This window comes from Siphateles boraxobius, unplaced genomic scaffold (genome assembly GCF_051911475.1).
Source record: "Siphateles boraxobius isolate OS27281-9 unplaced genomic scaffold, OSU_SipBor_1 12, whole genome shotgun sequence".
NCBI classification, from domain to species: Eukaryota; Metazoa; Chordata; class Actinopteri; order Cypriniformes; family Leuciscidae; genus Siphateles; species Siphateles boraxobius.
In genome coordinates this window covers 24,525,352-24,544,871 of record NW_027508722.1, presented here as the reverse complement: position 1 = coordinate 24,544,871, position 19,520 = coordinate 24,525,352, and the positions used below count along the sequence as shown (strand labels likewise).

The window sequence follows — 19,520 nt, the reverse complement described above, 5'->3', positions numbered from 1 at the left end:
TATGAGAGAATTTTGAAAGTGTTTTCTTGACCTAGAAAAGTAATGGAAATAAAATTCTAAAAGGTCAAGCAAATTAAATGCACGTAATCTGAATTTCTCATATTTTATTAAATATTTTGGTAGAAATTGATATTTGAGAGTGAATCATTTCAAATCCTGTAATCATAAATTGCTAGGAAGGTCATGTAAAAGCATAAACTCAGAAGAACATTCAGTTATTGAAAACTATAATGCAATTATAACTTTTAATACATTTGCCACAAAAAAAAAGTTTACTACAGGAGTACCAGAAATATTGTGGGGGCCTAAAAATATTGTCCTGAATTTTCTTAAGAGTGCCATCTATAGGCTATAAAAAAGCAGTGTCAGCCTTTTCATTGAACAGTATTTTATATACAGATATAATATTCATACACTTGTCTGAATGATTCTTAAATGTCTTTTGTAATAGAGGTGAAGACATCAGATGATGGCAGATTTTCCCAGTGTGAAATAATCCTGTGCCTTAAAATAAATAGAGAAACAATCTTGTACAGAACATCTATTTTATAATTAAGAAAAAAAGCAAATCAGTTTGAGTGTCATGTCTGTCTTTTTAAATATATATATAAAATAACACATATTAAAAGATTAGAATTCATAAGAATTTCCCTCTGTAATTCAGACAAAAATTCATTTAAAATCTAACAACTTTTGCTTATTAGTCAAAAGTATGGGAAGGGAAAAAATGACTGAACAATGGCCCATTAATAGATCACTCTGGAAAAAGGAAAATCAGACCTATAATTTCATTTCCCAAATGTCTGATGGTTTGTGTGGCAGTTCATTTATGGTCATTTCATGTTACTGTAAATCTAATTATGTGGTTGATACAGAGCGTGGGTTCGAATATCTTGGGTGTGTTATTTCACTCAGCTTCGTGTTTCTTTGGGCTTGACGGCCATAAGTACCAGGTTTCGTGGGGAAAAGGCAGCATCAAAGAGTGGGATGAGTTCACTCATAAAACCTAAATGTGAAAATACAAAGGTTTTACCCGCTCTGTAAAAATATACTATTGAAAGAATATAAATATAATCCAATATTACATTTTTAATTATGTAACCAAAAATGTAAAAAAAAACTAAAAACTGAAAATAAATTAAAGTTAGTTTGGTCATTAGACCATTTTCTCATGAGTGACTGGCTCTGCGACTCATACCTCTCTCCTGCAGGAAAATCATTCTGTCCAGTAACACTAGAGTCTCCACCACAGGTGCCAGGAGTAGAACCAGGCTGAAATACACCACCACTTTACCCTGGTGCGCTAGCATTGTATCCACAAAGACAGAGTCATATGGGAGATCAGCGGGTAGGCCCACCCGTGGCAATGCCAAACGAGCATACCTGTGATAAAGCACAAAACAATAGTATAATGCAACAGTCTAGTATATCAGATGTATTTTCAAATAAGACAGTTTAAAGTAAGATTGAGATTGACTATTTAACTCTTTATTTCTTCCTGTTCTAGGAACTGATGTGCAGGGGTGAGTCACAGATTTGCCAGTTCTGTAAAAATATTAATATCAAATGTAGTGATAAAGAAAAACTAACTCAGAAAATGACAGTGCGTGGGCTTTCTTAACGGTCTGAACTCCCGGTCTGCGCATATCGGGCCTCTCCGCTCTGATGATGCTTTCTAAGATGGCTCTGTAGCAGTGTGTCCGCAGTAACCCGCTCTCCTCTCTCAACCGCTGGAGATAGTCCTCTATTGCATGACACGCTCCCTCTCGTGCCTTGTAGGACAATTGGTGCCCTGGTAATCCGCGTACCCAGTCGCTCATTGGGTAACCATATTCTGAACAGGAGTCCGCGACTGGGATGTCTGAAGAAAATGAGGGCTGGAATACCCCTGGAGGGTTTGGGTTCTCCTGTGTTGAGATTTTCATGTAACAGCAAGCCACAGACGTGATGACCTGAACTGGAGGGCAGTTGGTGAAATGCCGTAGAAGTGTGGAGCTGAGGTCTCCACAGGCGTGAAGACCTGTAAGGACAAAACTACCCAGTTCTTTGGCACCACAATCAGTAACTGGTGTGCTTTTACAGGTTTCCATTCCTGATAGAAAAGCCCCAATGTTTACTTGGGCTAAAGAGTCTGAAATATTTATGTGAGTTTTTTGAGCCTGAAGAGTATTTTGTAACTCTGCTTTGGTTTGGCATGAATGAGGCTTCAGATGCAGATCTTCCACCTTCTGTTTATTTTCATATGGTCCAGTGGTTGGTCCAATACTACTATAACTTTCACTTGCTGTCACAAGTTGCTGAATGAAGACATCACATGAAGCCTGTGGGTTGACCCAGCCCACCACATGACGAGGAGAAGGACCAGGTTCAGAATGCAGACCTTGAGCTTTTCCTGACTACAACAGAAACACAGATTAGAAATATCACAGCACATCCAAAAAACAAACAAACTGAGGGTCTCAGTAAGACATAAAAAATAAAACATGGTCTGAGTGATAATACAAAATGAAAAGTAATATCAATATCTAAAGAGGTTAAAGGAACAATGTATATAATTTTAAGGATATTTTTTTAAATATAATATTTGTGAGGGTCATACCCTTTGGTTCTCTTTGGTGAGTGCCAATAGGAGCTGTCTATCAAATTTGTCAGCCATAGAAACAAGGTTGGGATCAGCCTCAATTCCAGTAACATCTAGGCCGAGTCCAAAAGACAGAAACCGTGTCAAATGGCCCTGGAGGGATTAATTAGATTAATTGGATCTAATTAAAGTAGGTAATTTGCATATTCAAAATATAAAGATTGGCATATTTAAAATAACAAAATGAAGCAAGACGTTACTGTACCTGTCCAGACCCAACATCCACCACATAGTTACAGTTAGCCTGATCGCACAACTTCTTAACCAGCTAGGAGAGAGTACAACAGAAGAAACATTTTTAAATAGTCTTTTTCTGTATCAAATAATTGGTGTGTTGTTATTGGAGTGTTGTTTCCTTCATAATGACATTCAGAATATTTCCACATTGACATTACATGCATTATATTGGGCCCCTACCGTGCCGAGGCGGAGGATTTCGTGCTGCTTCTTGGGCTTGACGTGTTTACGGAAAATGTGTCCTAACACAGAGCTCTGACTCTGGTTGGACGCAAACTCTGGCACTGCTGGACCTGCGTCCTCCTGACTGTGCCCAACTGGTGCTTTACGTGGAAACGACAGCACATGTGCTGCTGTCCGCAGTGCCAGTAAAGACAGAGGCCACACAGATGGGTACCTGAAAGACAAAATACCCTTTTGAAATTACTTCCATTAATGGGTTTAAAAAAACTCTATAAAATAATTTTAATTAAAAAGTTAATATGTTGAACTTTTCAAAAGAAGTAACTTTACTTTACTTATGCAGTTCACTGTAATATTAATTCATTTTAATGTTTGATTTTAAGAAATTTACCTTTGTTTTTAAGGAGTTTACATTTGTACAATACAGGGTTAAAAACTATACAGACATGTTAAATACTAAACTTTAAAACTTTAATTTAAATTTTAATTAGTATATAATAGTACATCAATGATACTAAATAACACTCATACAAATAAAAAAAATAGTATGTTCAGCACTTGATGTCCAATATAAAATATTAGATAAAAAACAAAACCAATTTTGGCAGATGCTTTCATCCAGAGTGACTTTTCATTGCATTCAAGATACATTTTATGCATTCCATGATAATCAAAACCATGACCTTGGTGTTGCTAGAGGCATTTTCTTCTGTTTGAGAACACTGAAATATGAGACTTAGCTTTTCAACTTAGTCACTACATTTATTACATTAACTACATTTATTATTATTTTGATGACTTACTGTTTTAAGATGTGTATAGTCATGTTTTCACATCTTTAATAGTTGTTGTGTACATCTGTTAATCTCAAAGCATTTTCTAAATGAAAATGCTCTTGATATATTGCAAAGCAATGTTCTGACTTTGTAACGTTATCTTAATGTAAGGCAATGTGTTAACAACTACAGACAAATACACAGAATAAACTCATTTTACCGCCTGTCCTTAATCTCTTTATCCAGCAGCAGATCAGCGATCTGTGGGGGTGTAAGATCACCGAGGGCTTCCTGCCAGCTCACGGGCAGAGTATCCCACAAACTCTCACTGAAGAACTCCTGTGTGGACAGAGAGAAACAACGATACACTTTCACATGTATATTTCAGTGTACTCTCGCATGCTCAGCTGACAGAAAACCCACGGCTTAAATGCGCGGGACTACTCGTTTACTGTTATACTTAGTCACACACACTTGGAATCTGGACAAACAACATAGAAGCTTATAAATCACAAACACTGAAAAAGTACAATAAATTGTTGATTCATTACTATTATGTAGGAGTCTGATATTCGTCTGTAGGTTGACAGGAGCGATGTCAGCTTCTCGGCTAGTTCTCTCTGCTCCTGCTCTGAAAAAGTCGCCACAAACATTTTTATAACATTTAAAAAAAAAAAGCAAATTAAACTGGGTGCCCTTCAATACTACGAATAGTCACTGAATTGAGAAACTTAATTGGAATGTAATATGAGTTTTCTGTTTACATGTAGCAATCCAACCATAGTGTTCGCGAAGAGCGCCGCCTACCTACCAGTGATGTCCGATTCGTGAACAAATCAATGAATCGGCTGAAGTGATTCAGAAAACAGGCCTAAACAATTCGTTCGTGAATAAGAGTTGAATCAAACTTTTGCGAAAATCCAGAATGTAATAAACAGACCAATATGTACTTACCATTACACATGGCCTTTTTTTCTTCTTTTTTTAAACTTTCTATAATAATACTTAATCACTTACATTGAATTGCAGAATCAGGTTTGATCCGTTTCTTTAAAGTGAGTTGTTCGTAAGATTCGAACTTCCCATAAACCTCCGACCCGGAAGTGCAAGTGTATTCATGCGGTGTGGTTGGCTTCAACACAGGAATAGGAAAAAATATCAAAGATCGCCTTTTTGGGGCAAATAATGGTATGTATCCGGCAATTCTGTCCGTAATAGAGTAGCAATTTATTTCGGTGTACACAGTGTGATACTTAACTTAAACTCGATCGTGGTAATGTGTTTAAGATTTTACAAACCTGTCTTTTCATTTCACCTTCAATTTAACGTTACAAGACCGTTGATTGTGCTGTACATTTGAGTTAATCCATTGATTAACGTTACACCTACTAAAATTAGTTAGAACAAAAGTGAAAATGTCACGTCTGTCTACCTGGTTATTAAAATATCATATATGGGTAACCCCCGTTTAATGTATGTGTAACGTTATCCCATATTGTAAAGAGATGCTAGTTACTTAAAACCATTGTTTATAACAGGGGTTTTCAATCTTTTAGATACCCACAGACTCCAAACTTAAAATTTCAAATGCAGCTATATATTTTGATGTATAATGATCCCATTTATAATGTGAAAATGTAATATTATAAATATGATTGTGTAAAATACTTTTGGAAACATCAGTGCTTTAATGTTGTAATTTATTTAAATATTTGTTATTATTAATGTATTTATTATGATATTTTCTATTTAGTTAGTTATATCTTATGTTTTTTATTTATTTATGTTAAATGTTATTTTTAATACTGTTTTTCCTCTGAACTGTTCTACAGACCCTCGTTTGAAAACCCCAGGTTTAAAATCTTAGACAAATTATGTTATCAAAATCATTTTGTGTGATCCCATTACAACATTTTTAGTTCTCGTCTTAACAGTCATTTGTTATTTTCTCTCTATTTAAGAGTGACACCTTCAAGAAGACTCCTGTTATAATCAACCTAGATCAAGAGTGAATAAGAATGTCAGGAATTATGTTGAACCTGGTTTGTGAGTCTGGTCCTGGAGGCAAATCAGGTAAAAACAGAGGAAATGCCAAACATGATCGTTTCCTTGGAAGGAGGCATTACCTAGAGCACAAGGGTTTGTTAAAAAAGAAACAAAATAAAAAGCGAAACAAAAATATCCAGCAGCAAAAGAAAAACAAGTCAAAAAATGTACAGCTCAACGGAGGAGATCGATCAACCCCAGATGCTGTTTTTCCTAAATTTACCTCTTGTCTGCCTAATAAGACCAATGAGCCGCCTAGTTCTGCAAATACAATTTCCCAGCAGTCCACGTTTTCATTTCCATCCACTGCCAGCACATCTCAGAGGGACCCGACACACCAAGCGGCACCCCGCGCTCTCAGACCATTAAAATACGTGGCATTGGACTGTGAGATGGTGGGGACAGGACCAAAGGGGTGTAACGGTGAACTCGCACGCTGCAGTATTGTCTCCTATGACGGTGATGTTATTTTTGATAAATTTATCAAACCCGTCAATCCTGTGACAGATTTCCGCACTCGCTATAGTGGGGTCAGGAGGCAGGATTTATTCAATGCTACACCCTTCCATCAGGCTCAAAAAGAGGTATGAAATAACATCTGTACTCAAATGATCATGTTACAGTGCATTTATTTATATAGTAGACAGACACTTTTTTAGCCATTCTTGCGCTACATGAACATTGCAGCCCACCAATTATATGTTATTAAAGCTTTTATAAAAAGTCAGGCTTTCTTTTATTTTTTTAAATCACAGAATGTTATTTGTTTGTGGACCTATTATATTCCTAGTGGATCAGTAAAACTATCTCCATAAAAACATATCGGTTAAAATTAAGGTTAAAATAGTTTTCTGATTTAAAATTATGCATGCACAATATATCTGTAGTAATAGAACCATATCAGTTATCAGCCAATATCAGATATTTTTTAATTGATCGATTTCCCCTATTTTCACATTTAGATCACCTTTGCCATCATCTGATACATTAAACACCATTTAATGTAATATTTAGCCAATCTCAAAATTAATATCCATTTTTCAAACTGTACATTGTTATTTTGCTATGCCCAAATTCATCTGTAGCATTTAAAAAGATTTATTTTAGTTTTTAGTGTTTTTTTTATTTATCTATTTTTATTTATTTAGTCAAAATATTCTTGTTTTGGTTACCGACTATAATATGAAAATAATTATCAGCTTCTCATTATTGGCCCAAATGTTCATATCAGTTAATGCCTTATTGAAATGCTTAACTAAACGCATTACATCTAATTTATTTAGTGTGCTTAAAATAAACAAACCGACGATTGACAAACCAGTAATAGTCTGATCAGTCTTATATATGTTTTGCACACAGATCTTGAAGATATTAACAGGGAAAATGGTTGTGGGCCATGCCATCCATAATGACTTCAAGGCCTTAAAGTATTTCCATCCTCCTTGCCAAACACGAGACACAGCGCGGATTCCACTGCTAAACCAGAAAGCTGGACTGCCCGAGAATCAAACTGTGTCTCTGAAGAGGCTCACTAAAGCTATCCTCAGCAAGGACATACAGGTGGGTTTAACTAAGCGCAGAATGTTGTAATGTGTTACAGTGGATGTCATTTTCACCTGTGCCACAAAGAGTTCTTTGAGTTCAGCTGTCAGACATTTCAGACAGAGTAAATCTGGAATCAGTTCAAAAGCGGCTTTTGAATCCTAGGATTGAGACTCAGACTATTTTTATATCTGAAAATAAGAACAGGCTTTCAGTTTTTTTCCACTAAGAAACTCTTCTTACGTTTTCAGATAGGGAGGAGAGGCCATTCGTCAGTAGAAGATGCCAAAGCCACCATGGAACTGTACAAAGTAGTGGAGAATGCATGGGAGCAAAAACTCACAGCTCTCAGCCTTTCAGCTAAAGCAATGGATCTAGCTCTGAATCAAAAATGATTCCCATTTTTTAAAAGATACAGTTTTAACTTGACACCTTTTATATCAGCTGAACTTCTTAGCAATGCTTGAGTTAAAATACCACTAGGGGGCTCTATAGTTTCCGTGTATAAAAAAGGTATTTTAAGTTAACTTTATTGGTTCAGTCGCTTTGAAGAAAGTGTTAAGTTGCAAAAGATGTTGGATATTATACTAACTGTACAGCACATACATTTTTGTGTTCTGTTAAGAATCTTTACAGTAAGTAAAAAGAAATACTGCTCTCACAGTTCCTCTCTCTGCCTGTTTGTCTTTCTGAAGCCTGACGAACAGGACGAGTCAGCAGTCTTCTTCTACTGTGAATTCAACACTACCACATGAATTACTGCTCCTCCTGTATTTAACTGTCCAAATGTACAGGGCCTCATCTGCCATCCTTGAGATTAGTCAAAGCTCTTTTCCCTCCAAACCCACTCGATCATCAGTCAGTCTGTGTTTAAGGATCTGGTCGCACCACTTTGGTGATGTTTGGGAAGCAGTCAGATCTTCTTTGCCCACCAGTTTCCCAGCGACTGACAAGCTTGTGATTTTCAGCCTTATATGGGATTTTCTTCTGCACAGTTCCTTAATAAAACACTAAAGCGCACACACACCATCCGTGGTGCAGGTCAAAGAAAACAAATTTGTATAAAGGAGATTTGACCGCACATTCACTTGCAAATACTTCACCAACGTTTTGGCAACAAGCCTTTGTCAAGGTGTGAGACAACCAGAAATGTTCTAACATGCTTAATGCTTAAAATACATGCACTAACCTCACTTTTTGCATCTTTTTTTTTTTTTTTTTTTTTTTTTTTTTAAGAATAAGTATTCTTGAAAAAAAGAGAATACTTGAGTGGACGGTATGCATTTGTTTTTTACTGAAGAGATACTGTATTAAACATAATACAGTAATAACACAGTAATACTGTGTGTATTTAAATTCATGAATACTAAAATATATACAAAAATATAATACAGCTTCAATTATTGCAAATGCAATTATTTGTGTTCCTGTTTGGCCAGCAGAGAACAACCTCATACAAGTTGAGCTTCATGTGTATCAGAACATGAGGATGTGATCTCCTCAAAAGATCTCTATAACCGATGAAGGTACAACTCTGTGGAAACCCAACTCTGACTATTCTGAAAACGCTCACGCTCCCTCTACCAGAGTATGTTGAGTTACCCTTATTAGACCATTATTAGCTGGTAATTCAGATTATGTTCAAAATGGACACATTTCTACTCAGAACTTCCAAACTAAAATCAATACTTGGAAAATTTAACAATGATATGACTCCTTATGTTACTTGATGTTACAACATGGATTTTAGATTTTTATTTTTTTTAACCTGCATGAGTCTCCTAGGATAGAAGGAATGGTTGGATATTACGGAACAATTTGGCATTTCTGACTGTCCGTTGTCTATATTTGTTTGGAGAAAAAATATATCCACATTCAACGGTTTGCCACTTGGTGGCAGTGTATAGGATGATGCATTAATGTCCATTGTAGTAGTTGATGGGCAACTATGCCATCAAAGCCCATGTATAAGAAAATGGGGTTTTGAAAAGCTGTCAACTGTAGTGACCTCTAGGCGGGGAAAGGGTTAATATCAGGAATGAGGTATGTGGTTTTTAAATGGAGTATTTTAGATCAGTAATTAATTAACCCCACTAATTAATAAAATAACTATGTATAAATCTATGTGACTATATATAAAAAAAAATTATGTTTTATTATGTGACGTGAGGGCAAAGCTGAATTTTCCCCAGCCATTACTCCAGGCTTCAGTGCCACATGTTCCCTTCAGAAATTATTCTAATGTGATGATTTGGTGCTCAAGAAAAAAATTATCATCAACATCGAGAACAGTTGTGCTGCCAATGTATAATATGTTTTTTGGAAACAGTATAACATTATATAATATATAACTGTGAAAACATTATATAATTCATCCCTAATCTATCTTTTAATTACTTTAATAAATCTGGAATGAAATAGTAATACCTTACAAGGTTACATTAATATTAGTTATTGCAATATTTATATAAATAATACATTTTCAGCATTTATTAAACTCTACATTCTAACTCTAAATTCTACATGTACAAATAAAACAAATTACATTTGAAGTTTAAGGAAGGTATAAATGAACATTGTTTAATTTATCGCAAACAAATATGAATTAACAATAATAAATATACTATATAATAGCTTTTAGATTTAGTAATATTAAATGTTTAAAATGTGCATAATACACAATAATATGATTAAATATCAATAAATGCTATAAATTGTTTATTGTTAGTTTATTATACCCATTGCATTAACTTATCTTAACAATGTGAACTTTATTGTAAAGTGTCATTGATGAAATTAGGGTTAATGGTGTGCTTTAGAGAGACGGCAACCAGTGACTTCATACTTTCCCACTTGTGGCTTGGATGTGGATGGTAGTAATGTCTGTAAAACGGATCAAGTTTTAAAATCCTCAATGGTTGGCAGGCTGGGGTAATCTTGTGGTACAGAAATAAGTACCCTTTCTCATTACTAAAGGATTACCATAATGCAAGAGCCAATAAATAATGTACTGTAGTTTTATGTATTTTTTTTTGTTTAGTTTTTTGCATATAGTAATTTCCAGTAGATGTTCAGAGTGATAGTACCTGACTTTTCATCTTCTGCATAGAGTTAGTATGACAGTCAGCTGTGTTGATGTTAAAATCCTCTTTAGCCTATATGGCAGTATTAAAGAATATGTGATACAAAGCCATATTCACCCTCTTCTCTCTGTGCAGAAACAAATCACCTTCTCATCCAACCTCTCATCTCTGAAATTTGCCATTTTAACAGGCTAGACAATGTGGTCTGTTGCAAATGCGGTTACCTTCACAGACATGACTCACAAATGGATTGGATTCAAACTTACAGATGTGAATCAGCAGTGACTCATGACTCTAAACCATTTCAGACTGGTAATTTCTCTGAATAAGCAGTTGTCTCATCATTACAGGGTAGGGTGACCAGAAGTCCCGAAAAATTCGCTGTTGTCCCGAATCTAGAATCCGGCCCTGATTGTCCCGAAAATTATTGAGTAGCCTAGTTATTGTCTGATAAAACATTAAAACACGTGGAGGTTGAGTCTTGAAGCGAGTGCAAGTTGCAACAGCCGCGAGCTCAGTGAATGAATGTGTCGTAAAGGAGTGATTGATTTGTCGCGGCACTGTGTGCCAAAAAATCTAAAATAGCCTATACTTTGGCAATGAACAATGACTGCAGGATGTGTGCAGAACTAAATGCTTACAGCACCATCTAATTGTCATTTAGGCTACTGTGTTGTTGTGGTCTAGCCAATGAGTGAACCTAAGCATTCATTGTGGCACTCACCCCTTTGACTCATGCTAAATACAAAGTTGATCATCCCTTTAAATAGGAATACTCCTAAACAATGGGTAACCCCTACTGGCTAAGACTTGTAGGCTACCACGTGACCGCTGTACCATAAGACCACTGCAGATTTATTTTGGAGTTAATAATGCAAGAGAAACGTAGCTATAAATCCTAATCCGAGGACGTGGTCAACTCCTTTGTTGCCTAAACTACAGCTTTACGTGTTCGTCTCTTATTTACGGTAATTACAACATGGCGTGAACGTTGTCTCACATAATTATGTTTATGATTCATCTGCTACCATCTTAGCTGTTTACACTTTTTAAATATATTTAAGCACTTAAAAAATTAGATACTGAAACAAAAATTGGCCCATGTGGCAATTTGATCTTTGTTTTATTAAGTTATTGAAGTTGTCTTCACCGTGACAGGTTTACATTTTGCTTCCAAGGCTATGCTTTAACAGAATCAGTAGACTGACACCTGGAGCTAAACCAATGATCGTTTTCTTTTCTTTTCTTTTTGTGCGTTAAACAATGGCACGCATAAAACCTGCATCTCCTCTCATTTTCAACTCTCTCTCTCTCTCTCTCTCTCTCTCTCTCTCTCTCTCTCTCTCTCTCTCTCTCTCTCTAGCTCATTCTAATTTAGGACATTTTAACTTTTTTCTCCGTCCCTTCCCACTTTCTTCATCGGGCCAAGGGACAAATGGGATAATGAACCCTGTTGGTGAAAGAGAGTGGGTTGATCGGAGATCCTTCCTGCGCCTTTATTCCTCCTCTCTCTGTCATCCTATCTCTCTCTCTCTTTCTTCTCCTCTTCTGGACGAGCTCACAGCATCCATCATCTCCAGTCTCTGCACTCTACGAGACTATACAATTCTCCATCTAAACGGGGGCTTTTCAAGAGGAATCATTTGGAATGAGGTATGTGGCTTTTAAACTGGCTATAATGATTCTGTAATCAGTTGCAACTTAGAAAACTGGTTTCATGGCTATTGGATTTTGACTTTTGAGGATAATTTTTAGGATTAGTAAGTGAATTCTGCATATGCAGAATATTTTCTGCCCTGCATGTTTTCAAGTTTGAGCACACAGCAGAAGATTCTATGGTGGACATTACTGTGCTGAATATGCATATTGCATCATCCCATGTGAATTAGACATAGTCTGGAGACTATTATGCAGAATAGTTATATTGTTATAGTATAGGCTAACTTTATTTAATAGGTGTTAATTGATAAAGTGTGTCTTAGAATACTTTCTTAAAAACTTGTTCTTCATAAGAACCTTTTTTTTCTTTTTATGAATATTTTTTGGCTGCAAATGGGTCTAGATTTGAAGTTCTTGATGTTTCATTATAGGTTCTTGAGATAAGTTTATTTGCATCTGGATTTTAAAGCAACATAGAATACAGTTGTGTGTGTGTGTGTGTGTGTGTGTGTGTGTGTGTGTGTGTGTGTGTGTGTGTGTGTGTGTGTGTGTGTGTGTGTGTGTGTGTGTGTGTGTGTGTGTGTGTGTGTGTGTGTGTGTGTGTGTGTGTGTGTGTGTGTGTGTGTGTGTGTGTGTGTGTGAGAAACTAAAAAGACTCTTTAACGGCATCAGGCTGTAAATTCCATTTCATTTTGAGCGTATATCTATTCCTGGAGTGCTTGTAGTGAGTAATTTTAGAATGTGTTTGAAAGCTTGTCAGTTTTGGAAGGCGCATAAGTGTTCTTCACAGACTGAGCCTTCAAAGAGACGACCTGCTCTTGACATTTCTAAGTGAATGCTTGTCTTATATGCATAAGCAGAAACTGAGCCTGCAGTCGAGATAAATGAATTTGCAGCAACCGTAGTAAACGATCAACCTGTATAAAAATTTTTAAAAAATCCATTTACCTAAAGATACAATTATAGCACAAAAATTGTCAGTTATTTAACTCTGCAGATAATATTTTTCAGATTACTGAGTGCTGAGAAGAACTGCTAACGTGATCATGAACAAAATTCGTTCTTGTGTATCAGATCACATATTAATGTTATGTTCGGACATAAATATATACATCTAAATCTATATAAACTGTGCTGAATAGTAACAGATTACATGTAATCTGGATTAAGTAATCAGATTCCAAAAATTACATAATGGCAGTAAATCATTCATAATATATAGATCCTCCCTAATTTATAGATAATCCCTAATAGTCAGATTATATTACCTAAAATGTGTAATGTAATGGATTACATTACTACAATTTTTTATGTAATTTGAAAGAGTTCGTACGATTCAGTAAAGAGCTACAATTTGTAAGTAATCTACCCAGCACTATTATATTATTGGATGTGGATATAAGGTTGAATTGAGTCTTGTCAAATGCCATTTTAACATTGTGCTTATTTTAGTGACTCTAACTAATTTAAGTATATCTTAATATTGTGCCTGAGACTAAAGACTTTGTAAACACAAATATTAGAGGTGGTTGTACAAGTGAGGAAGAGATATCTGCAGCACACCTGCTGGATGATTTTGCTTTGTGGAGCAAACTAAGCAGAAATCCAGGTGCCAAATGTAGCATGAGAGACATGATTCATGAATACCTGTTTGGTCTACATTTGCAGTTATTTCAGTGCTTACACGATTTAACTTTATTCTATTGAGACAGTGAGTGGGAATGTCTGCAGTGTGTTTTCAGATGTAAAATTACAGCACTTTATTCAGCCTTTAATCTTCAGTGGCTCAGCTTGTTTCTTAACCCATCGCTCAAATAGGTGTAACAGCGCTCAAGTCAGTCGATGTGTGAGTGTTTTTCAAACGGTTATAGGATGAAGATCCATTATACCATCTGTCAGATTGTTAAACTGTTTTAGTCCTGCTGTAAGGCATCCAGGTGTATTATTATTCACTGCTGCTTTTCTTTAAAGACATTGTGAACAAATATATGCATTTATGCCTTCACTTATATTTAGTATCTCTTTTGGAATAAAAATAAATTATTTTGTCATTTCCTCTCAAATTATTTAGGTGTTCTCTCTTTCAATCACCATAGCCAAAATACTCGCCTGAACCCCTGCAGGACACATCTGACCTAATTTAACTGTACAGCACTCATGTCCCATCCTGATCACCCCAATGTGAAGAGTAAAGGGTCACTTGTGATAAACCAATGAGAAAGTAAAGCAGGATGGGATTGTTGCAGATTCCCTGAAAAAAGATTTGATGTTGCATACTTTCTTCATTTGATTCATTAATTTCACGTTTTCCCCTTAAATGTTTTTTTTTAATATTAATTATGTTACTATGTTCAGATATGAGTAGATTATTAAAATTATTTTAAACATGCATCTTATTGTAAAGCAAATTTTGCTTTTGTAGCTGGGAGAAAAATAAAATTGGCCTGTCTTTCTATAAATAGTAACTCTTTGCAATAAATTTCAGTTTGTCCATTATTAACTTTTATTTATTTAAGTATTAGTATCTATTTAACTATTATATTATATTATAGTTTCTTTAAAAAAAATAGCACTTTTATTAATTTAGGTTAATGGCAATATATACAGTACTGTTCAAAAGCCTTTTTTAAAGAAATGAATACTTCCTTATTCAGCAATCCGTATCCTTACTTATCCTTCTTCTTCAAGGATGCATTAAATTAATCAAACGTGACAGTAAAGACATGTTAGAGTGTTACAAATGATTTCAAATAAAGACTGTTCTTTTCATCAAAGAATCCTGACAAAAAAATGTAACAGTTTCCACAAAAATACGCAGAATATTGATAAGAAGAAATATTTGTTGAGCACCAAATCAGTATATTAGAACTATTTCTGAATGGTTAGCTGCTGAAAATTCAGCTTTGCCATCACATGAATAAAATTATTTTTAATTTTAAAAATAATTCACAATATTACTGTATTTTTGATCTAATAAATGCAGCCTTGGTTGAGCATAAGAGACTTCTTTTAAGAACTTTAAAAAAAAATCACACAAGTGTGATTCTAGTGTATGTTGTTGTTCATTGAAAATGTATGTTTGGAAATAATACATTATTGATAATTACTTATAACAGTTATAAACACTGGTTTGTAGCACAAATTATTTAGCCATTATTTAGCCAGGTGAATACGTTTTGTATTCTTTATTTTTATGTTTTTTTCTGTTTTAGTTGTGAGGCTCAGTCCACTATTCAGATTCGTTCTCTGCAGGTTCTTACAGAGCTCAGAGAATGGCTGTATGCTTGACTAGCCAGATCTACCACTGCCTGCTTGGCTAAAAACACCTCAGACCTCTGCAGCCAATGAGAATTATTCTCTCTGTCTCTCTCTGTGTGAGTTCCGGTCGGTCTGTGTTTCTGGGGACAGTGCTGTTGCCCTGGGTGATGGACGAAGTCTCAGAGAGTCATGCGAGGTTAGAAACGGCTTGAGTTTGAGGGTGGGTGTGGCACTGAGAAGAAAGAGCAAGGGTAGTGCCCAAGCTGAGAGACAACACATGGAAAAGTAAAGGAAAAAATGGGGAAAATGCATAAAATAAAGCAGCATTCCACAGAGAACGATGTGTGAGGGAAAGTATTTCTGCTTTGTTTTACCATCCCTTGTCTGAGAGTTGATCCAAAAGATCCAGCATGGGCATAATATGGTAAACAAGACTAAAACCTAGTATTCAGCAGGGAATTGTGAGCTTCTTATACTTTCTGTACAGTCAATATAAGAGAAATAAATGAGGTCAATCTGTTTTCCAGACAGCAAGCAGGCGTACGTGGAGATGCTTGCCTAAGCACTCTTGAGGTTGCTGGGCCCTGTCCTCCATGTTTACCCTTGCAGCCATCTGGATTTACTTTTGGCCTATGGAAACGATCCTGCGTCTGTTGGTAATGTTCTCAAGAACAACAGGTTACAAGATAAGCAGAGACACAGATCAAATACTTGCAGATACTTGCTTAAACAGCAATGCAGCTTTGTTCAGTCCTTGGCGTTTCCATTCTGAAAACTGGCACAAAAATGATGCACTTCTTGCCTTAATCCTGGAGATTAAAGTCAAAGTGCACTTTTAGAGGAGGTACAGTGAATTTGCAAAACACTCCTCCTCTATGGCGGTAACACATTCGTGTATCCAACTACTGGTCAACGAGTTCATGCCAGTTTCCATCCATCTCTCTCTCTTTTCCTCTCAGGCGTACCGTTTCCATGTACCCATTACTCTACGTCTCTAAAAAATGCACCATAGCGTCAGAACTTCCTGCTCTGGTGCGTCTGAGGCTTTTGTGCCCAGAATTCAGCTTTTTCTGGGCTTTGTAGTTCCTGTCTTGTACTTACAGTAAACCACTTCTGTTGAACATCTGAATCAGAGAGCTTAATGGGCCATATCTTTGGTGAACTTTTAAATTGAAAACAGAAGAAAAAGGTTATATCAAGGAAGTGCACTGTGGAATTGATACTCTTTCAAGAAGATGCAAATCATACTGTTTATTTTTTATGTTAAAATGTGGATTCTGTAAAAAAAATATATATATATATATAATATACATAGCCTACAGTAGACATGTGTATACAGTAAATACAGCGTCGGGGTAACACATTACAAGTAACGTGTTGTGTAATCAGATTACTTTTTTCAAGTAACAAGTAACACATTGCTTTTAAATTTACAACAAATATCTGCAGGCCTTTTTTTATCACAAATATACTTAATGTATTTAATCTCATTTTATTTACCAGTGTCTTTGCTGCTGACCTTTGATGATCCAAGTCAACCATACTTGTAAACAATTTGACTTAAGATAAACATCACATTTGTGTTTATTTTTCTTTGATTTATATTACTTAAGTAAATGTTGAACTTCTCCTGCATCATATTTTTTGTGATCCAGAATGGCAGCACAGCGGAAAGGTTTGTTTTATAATTTTTTTACTGTTTTTTTTTCCAAAGTACATAAGGAACGTTTCCTGAATTTGCTGTCCAAAATCATAGGAGTGAATCAGAGATTAATTGTTCAGAAGACAAAAACTCCTCTTCAATTGCATTGCCATGTCTGTAACTCACATTGCATCAGTAAACTTCCTCTGCATCAGTGTGTGCTCTATTAGGTAACATTACACATCAGAGATGAGGGTCTTTCTTTAGGGATGTAGTCTGTAATTTCACATCTGGTTGGTTGTAAAAGATTTCATGTAAACAGAGAAGAGTAACAATTAAATACTTAAATTCCCCTTTATTTTGCACAGACATCACCGTAAACATCCTGTTGTTAAAATAACCTAAAGTAAATGATATGTTATCATGTAAAACTGATGTAATCAACTCATTACCTTCCACTTCATTTAAACTGGCCCTGGAGTCCTACATGAAAATTGCAATATGTAGTGTTGCTAAAACTTATTTGAATATTTGCATATGGGTTTTTAGCTTTAGTGGCTTTAAGTACTATGTACTTACATTGAAACTAATAATTTGATACAATGGACTTATTGTGTACATGTTTTTACGTTGTACTTATAATTTGAATATACCTGCATGTAATTACAGCTGTAATTAATGTATGTAATTAAATTTGTAATTACACTGTTAACCCTTCCCTTACACCTTAACCCACCCTTATACCTACCCATACCACCACACCTTTCCCTAACCTTACCCGTATCCCATCTTAATAGCAGCTAAAGTGATTTACAATACAACATGATCACAATAAGTACATTGTACATATTTTTCAATGTAAGTACATACTACTTAAAGCCACTTAATATAAAGTGAGACCAAAATTTGTTAGAATAAACTGGACCACTGTTATGTCTATTTGCTTTTCTGGCTCACTCTTTGAGGCATGACTATTCAATTCATTCAGTCTTTACAAAAAGTATTTCAGTGGATCTAGCAGGTGGTCTTTTATTTATTTATTTCAGCCTGTCTCACTTAGAAACCATCTAGCTGCTAAAAACATTCCCTTTCACTGGGCCGTTTAAACTAAACACAGTCTATATTGTGCTCTGTGTGTAGTTTAAGGGCTGCACAGAGACAGGTGCATAAAGATGACATTAGCAGAGATGGATGTACTGGTAAAGAGATGCTCATGTCTAGAAAGGATAGTTAGTCTGTTCGAAGACTCGTCAGAATTCAAAGCACATACAAGAGCTTCCAAAGACTCCATAGATCTGAATCATGCCAGCTGGACATAGCACAGGGTTGCCAAATCCTCTGTCCAGCAAGCTCTCGACTAACCTATGATTCAGAAAGGCTTGTAAAAAATGCAAAGCCACACATAAAGCCAAATAAAACAAATAAAAATGTTATTCAGAACAAAATATAAGTTTGCAACGTCTCCTTGTGTACAGAATAAACACACCCTCTAAAGACTATATGCTGTGGGTCAGCAGTGAAAATTTGAAATGTAGGCAAGCCTTTCTGTTCTGTTCTATTTAGGCTCATGCTTTTAAAACCAGTTTTCAACCAGAGGGAATCAAAGAGGGATCTGTGGAGAAGATTATTAAGAAATATAAAATTTTCTTTGAACATGTTAAGTATTTGTTAATTGGTTTACATATACTATTAGCCTATATTCTTATGGTAAAATTCATATTTTTAAAGTGCAACCCTAATGTGGTTTTGTTTATGTGGATAAAACTGTGCAATATCTATATATGTTTATTCACTACTGTTAATGAAAATGTTTGAACTTTAATCTTGTGGCTATTTGTTATACTACATATTATAATATGGTAGTAATTTTTAAGTTGTTCAGGGAGCATATTAATATTATTCTTAAATATATATATATAAATTTGACATTTTTTTACATTATGGATTATATAATGTAATAATGTTAATGGCTTGATGATAGTTATTTTTTATTATATACTTATATTTTTTGTATCATTATTATTATTATTATTATTATTATCTGCTTTTAAACTAGCTATTAAAATTTTGCAATCAAACTGTCTGATTTCAAAAGACTCAAGAATTCAGAATGTGAATGAAAACATTTAGTATGTTAAATCACACAATCTGGCAACAGCAGAGGCACAAAGAACTTTCTCTCCCTCTTTCTCATTTTCTCACTTTCTCACACAAGACAGTGTGTCATTTTCCCATATGCATATCCATGAACTTACACTGGAACATAATGCAGTTAAATTCAATTACATAAATTAGCTAAATTGCTCCACTGGAAATAAATGTTTGCTTCTTTGATTTCAACACAAAGACTTTATGTTGTGGTATGTCACAGTTCCAGTTTGACTTTTATAAATCTGTTCTTTGACTTTGTTTCTATTTACGCGCTCTCTCTCTCTCTCTCTCTGTTCGGTCTC

At 35.3% G+C, this 19,520-nt stretch overlaps 3 protein-coding genes across 10 annotated transcripts in view; 2 read left to right on the top strand and 1 right to left on the bottom strand.

The window, feature by feature from the left end:
• Positions 1–89: 89 nt before the first annotated feature.
• On the bottom strand, positions 90–4,652 carry mettl25b (methyltransferase like 25B). The gene is made up of 8 exons (XM_077214624.1): positions 4,389–4,652; positions 4,058–4,176; positions 3,059–3,275; positions 2,847–2,909; positions 2,600–2,734; positions 1,591–2,396; positions 1,199–1,383; positions 90–1,006 (listed from the first exon to the last, which is right to left on the bottom strand). The coding sequence occupies exons 1-8, from the start codon at positions 4,488–4,490 to the stop codon at positions 912–914; spliced, it is 1,722 nt and encodes a 573-aa protein (XP_077070739.1). The 5' UTR covers positions 4,491–4,652; the 3' UTR covers positions 90–911.
• Positions 4,653–4,928: 276 nt separating this feature from the next.
• On the top strand, positions 4,929–8,088 carry isg20l2 (interferon stimulated exonuclease gene 20-like 2). Of its 2 annotated transcripts, none has more exons than XM_077215086.1 (4): positions 4,929–5,025; positions 5,799–6,467; positions 7,243–7,443; positions 7,681–8,088. In XM_077215086.1, the coding sequence occupies exons 2-4, from the start codon at positions 5,856–5,858 to the stop codon at positions 7,702–7,704; spliced, it is 837 nt and encodes a 278-aa protein (XP_077071201.1). In that variant the 5' UTR covers positions 4,929–5,025; positions 5,799–5,855; the 3' UTR covers positions 7,705–8,088. The 2 variants fall into 2 exon arrangements, with proteins under 2 accessions (XP_077071201.1, XP_077071192.1); XM_077215077.1 differs by having other exon boundaries at positions 7,677–8,088.
• Positions 8,089–11,859: 3,771 nt separating this feature from the next.
• bcan (brevican) overlaps positions 11,860–19,520 on the top strand; it is a 19,760-nt gene continuing 12,099 nt past the window's right edge. For 3 of the 7 annotated variants that reach the window (XM_077214581.1, XM_077214562.1, XM_077214552.1), the window contains exon 1: positions 11,977–12,161. In XM_077214581.1, the coding sequence (XP_077070696.1) occupies positions 12,157–12,161 (5 nt within the window). In that variant the 5' untranslated portion in view covers positions 11,977–12,156. Of the gene's footprint in view, positions 12,162–19,261; positions 19,428–19,520 lie in introns of those variants that run through there. The other 4 variants (XM_077214522.1, XM_077214533.1, XM_077214543.1 and 1 more) reach the window with 4 other exon arrangements.